Source organism: Etheostoma spectabile, chromosome 5, assembly GCF_008692095.1.
Source record: "Etheostoma spectabile isolate EspeVRDwgs_2016 chromosome 5, UIUC_Espe_1.0, whole genome shotgun sequence".
In the NCBI taxonomy this organism is placed as follows: domain Eukaryota; kingdom Metazoa; phylum Chordata; class Actinopteri; order Perciformes; family Percidae; genus Etheostoma; species Etheostoma spectabile.
This window is the reverse complement of record NC_045737.1, coordinates 33,869,735-33,873,450: the sequence shown is the minus strand read 5'-3', so window position 1 is coordinate 33,873,450 and position 3,716 is coordinate 33,869,735. Positions and strand designations below refer to the sequence as shown.

Here is a 3,716-nt window from a genome sequence, read left to right as displayed (position 1 = left end):
CTGCTCGGAGCGGGTCAACACAGCACTCCCCACCTGTGTACTCTGCTATAGCTCTCCCTTTGGTTGGAGGAGCTGCACGCTTATAGACCTCTCTAAATCCAAACCAACAACTTTTAATCATGTTTTACTTAATTAAACAAGTTTTAATTAGAAAAAGTTGTTGTATTCCATTAATTAATGGCAATGCCAGAGAGTCATGTGTCATTGCCACAGCAGAGCCTGCAGCTTTGTAAAAGACAGTGCTCACTCTTTCCACCATCTGTTGTACGCTGCTGCCACCGCGCCACAACACGCCGCACCTCCAGACTAAAGAACAGTTTTTACCCCACAGGCATTCACACAAACTGAACTTTCATCCCCCCGATCCTACCACCACAATGATTTAAGTGATGTGGAATAACTGCATATGCACTTAATCCAATTAATTTTACAGCAGCTTATTTTATCATATTTAACCTTATTTAACAGCTATTATGTCTTAGTCTGTATCGCCGACGTTTCATTCCCGAGATTGTTCAGATGACGCCGGAATTACGGCGTATTATTGACAAGATTATCTTCTTTTTCTTTTTCTTTTAGCACAGTGGAGGCGACTGTGGTTGACAACAGTGATGGAGCCTACAGAGTTTCATACACGCCTGAAGAGCCAGGAACGTACTCGGTGTGGGTTTGTGTCAAAGCTCAGCATGTCAAGGTACAAAACCGACTCCAGGAGAACGTCACACCAAAATATAAGAATGCGTATATTTTATATTATGTATTTGAAAACAGTTTTTTTTCAATTGTGTGTTGCAGCTGAGAACGGCATGTAAGAGTAGTTGACGGACAACGGCTCACTGGCTCTTTTCGTCTTGTCCTGCAGGGTTCTCCGTTTCTTCTGAATGTAAAGAGGAAGTTGAGGCATCACAGCGGGACGTTTCACTGCTGCTCTTTCTGCTCCAGTGGAGGAGCCAAAGAGGCTCGCTGTGGTTGTGCAGGAACCATGCCAGGTACACAGAAGAGATCTTCTAAAATGTCCGGTCAGACGGACAGTTTCTAATCAGTTTTTCACAACGAACAATCACAACAAAAATGGTACATTTTGTTCTCAGGTAGAACATACAGAGAGAAAAGATTTATTACTATTAGCTGTGCTTTTTTAATGTGATGGCTTCTGTTTTGGGGAGAAACGGGTTATGTTATTGCAAAAATCTGATATCTTTACTCTCCATGTGCAGTCTTTTTTATTGAAACACACATCCAAAATGCTTAAGAAACAGTTACACCTCTTCAAAAGAAAACTGTCATACACATTTTTCTATGTTTTAGGAATTATACAGCCACAAGACTTGCTGTGTTTTGTAAAAGAGGCCTAATATTCTCACTAAAAAGCTCCTGCTGTCTTTATCACAAACATCATTTCTCTCTCTATCTTAACTCAGCATGTCCACGAACAGAGTGATGAGTAGAAATGGCAGGATGAATGGGAAATGGCAATATAATGGCGCTTACCCACTGCTAGTACCAGCTCTACTTGGCTCGACTTCGAACGGCCGCAGTGCCCCGTCCTCTTTTTCCTTTGCAGATTTAGTACCGCCTCATGCATGAGGCAAGCGTGGCTGGTCGTCATAGCAACGCCGCAGATAACTGCTGTGACTCTGTATGTGGCTGTTCCCACAGCCAGAAGACAAATTTAGTTTCAAAAGAATAAAACGCCGCCGGCTAAACTATTTAAAAATGGCGGGTTTGTTCAGTGATTAGTGATGATTCTCTCCGACCAATCAGTAGTCTGTAGGTTGTCACGTCACCTTTTGGTATCGCCTCCGCTCGCTTGAAACCTTGACGGAAGTGGTACTTAAAAAAAAGTACCTGTTAGCAAGTACCAGGGACTTTTGTGTCATAATGGAAAACCAAAAATGACAAGGCGAGGCGAGTCATTAGTTGAACTACTTCAAAGATTGATGATGACATACAACATTTTAAGAATATGGGCATAAGGACATTTTCCCCTTCAGGTGTAATCATTCAACCGTAGAAGTCACCTTGTTCACATCTGCATCTATTTTGCTGTCTCGTGCATATGCAGCCATCCTCTGTTTGGGTAAAAATACCAATACTACAGTAAGCATACAAGTAAATGTCTTGCATTTAAAACCTTAAGTAAGAGTGCAAAAGTATTCACAATGACAGATACTCATTATATAAGTAATGCTGTCAAAAAAGTAGTAGTCACCTCAAAAATGTAGTGGAGTCGAAGTGTAAAGTGGTATAAAATGGAAATACTCAAGGACAAGTACTGCAAAATTGTACTTCAGTTAATGTACCTTGTATTTTCCATCACTGCTACTTTCTGACTGTGTGTAAAGACAAATATAAAATATAAAACAAATCCGCTTTAAATGATTCAAGTTTTATTTTAACACTCAACAATCTTCTACTTACAATCCCCAACGTTGTTCTTGATCACCTACCTGTCTGTCTGTCTTCCACACCTGTCTGACTGCAGGAGGATTTAAAGGTTGCGGTCACGGTCATAAAGGACACCCCGGGAAGCCCCACTGGTCTTGTTGCGGCAGCACCACGGAGCAGTCGGAGTGTTTGCCCCAGAGCGTGTTGGCGGCAGTTTCCCCCCGCGGCCACCTGCGGACTGTGGAGCTCTGAGGTGCCGCAGAGACGAGACCTCTCCAGACGATGGAAGGAAATAAAGGGCGGCAGCAACCAAAAGGTTAGAGCAGAGGGGGAGTACGCTTATGCTTGTTGTTGGTGTAAGTCTTGAAAAGGTCAGACAAGGATAGCTCTACAGACACAGAGACTAATGCGAGACATCAAAGTGGCTGTGTCTTGAGAGTGATCACCTCTGCCAAACGTTGACCTGGGTGTGGAATGGTAGCCAGCTCACCATTAAAGACAAAGCAGCAAAGTGTGAGCTAAAGGCTCTGAATCTATGTGGAAAAAGTACCTTTTGTGTCTAAGCTCTGGCTGCCTATGACAAAATAGAGGAGAAAGAAAGTGAAATGCTCCACTCACAGCATCACGTGTCTACTCCTGAATCAAATGTGTTAAAAGCCTCGCTGAAGGGCAAATCTATCTCTCAGAGAAGAGATAGTGCTGCTGCTTTATTCACCCACCATCCTACGCTCTGAAGCGGCCTTTTTTTAACCTTGAAGCTGCTGTCTATTTCAGAAGGTGCTGAAATCAGTGTTTTATATCTTAAATGTGAAAACCAGTTCAAATAGAAACATTGAGAATCACCAGACTGTTGAACTTTAATCCTTTTGTGTGTTTTAGATCCTTTTAGTCAAGAGATAATATCTTTTGAACCAAAGTGCCTGAAAAACAATTTTGATGCTGGAGTTGTGAAATGATGGGTTTTCCTAATAAATACCAAGGAAGTAATGTACAACTTTTACTATTTCTTTATGCTCACTTCAGGTAATGACTTTTTTGGAACAATAATCATTGAACATTCTTGAGTAAAAACTTGGTAATTATTGTGTTAGATTAAGTAGTAGCCCCAGTTACTTACTGTACATTTTTGTAAGCAGGGTTTTAAATCAACATTTTGAACACCAGCCAACATGGCTAGTAAGTTTTTAAAGGTCCCATGAACTGGTGCTCTTTGGATACTTTTATATAGACCTTAGTGGTCCCCTAGTACCATATCTGAAGTATCTTTCCTGAAATTAAGCCTTGGTGCAGGATTACAGCCACTAGAGCCAGTCCCACAATGAGCTTTC

At 41.7% G+C, this 3,716-nt stretch overlaps 1 protein-coding gene across 1 annotated transcript in view; it reads left to right on the top strand.

Moving 5' to 3' along the window:
* Positions 1–3,716, top strand: part of trim45 (tripartite motif containing 45) — a 14,249-nt gene that overhangs the window by 10,225 nt on the left and 308 nt on the right. Inside the window, exons 6-8 of the mRNA XM_032516225.1 lie at positions 580–694; positions 863–989; positions 2,486–3,716. The exon at positions 2,486–3,716 is cut by the window's right edge and continues 308 nt beyond it. Of these exons, the coding sequence (XP_032372116.1) occupies positions 580–694; positions 863–989; positions 2,486–2,640 (397 nt within the window). The 3' untranslated portion in view covers positions 2,641–3,716. The remainder of the gene's footprint in view (positions 1–579; positions 695–862; positions 990–2,485) is intronic.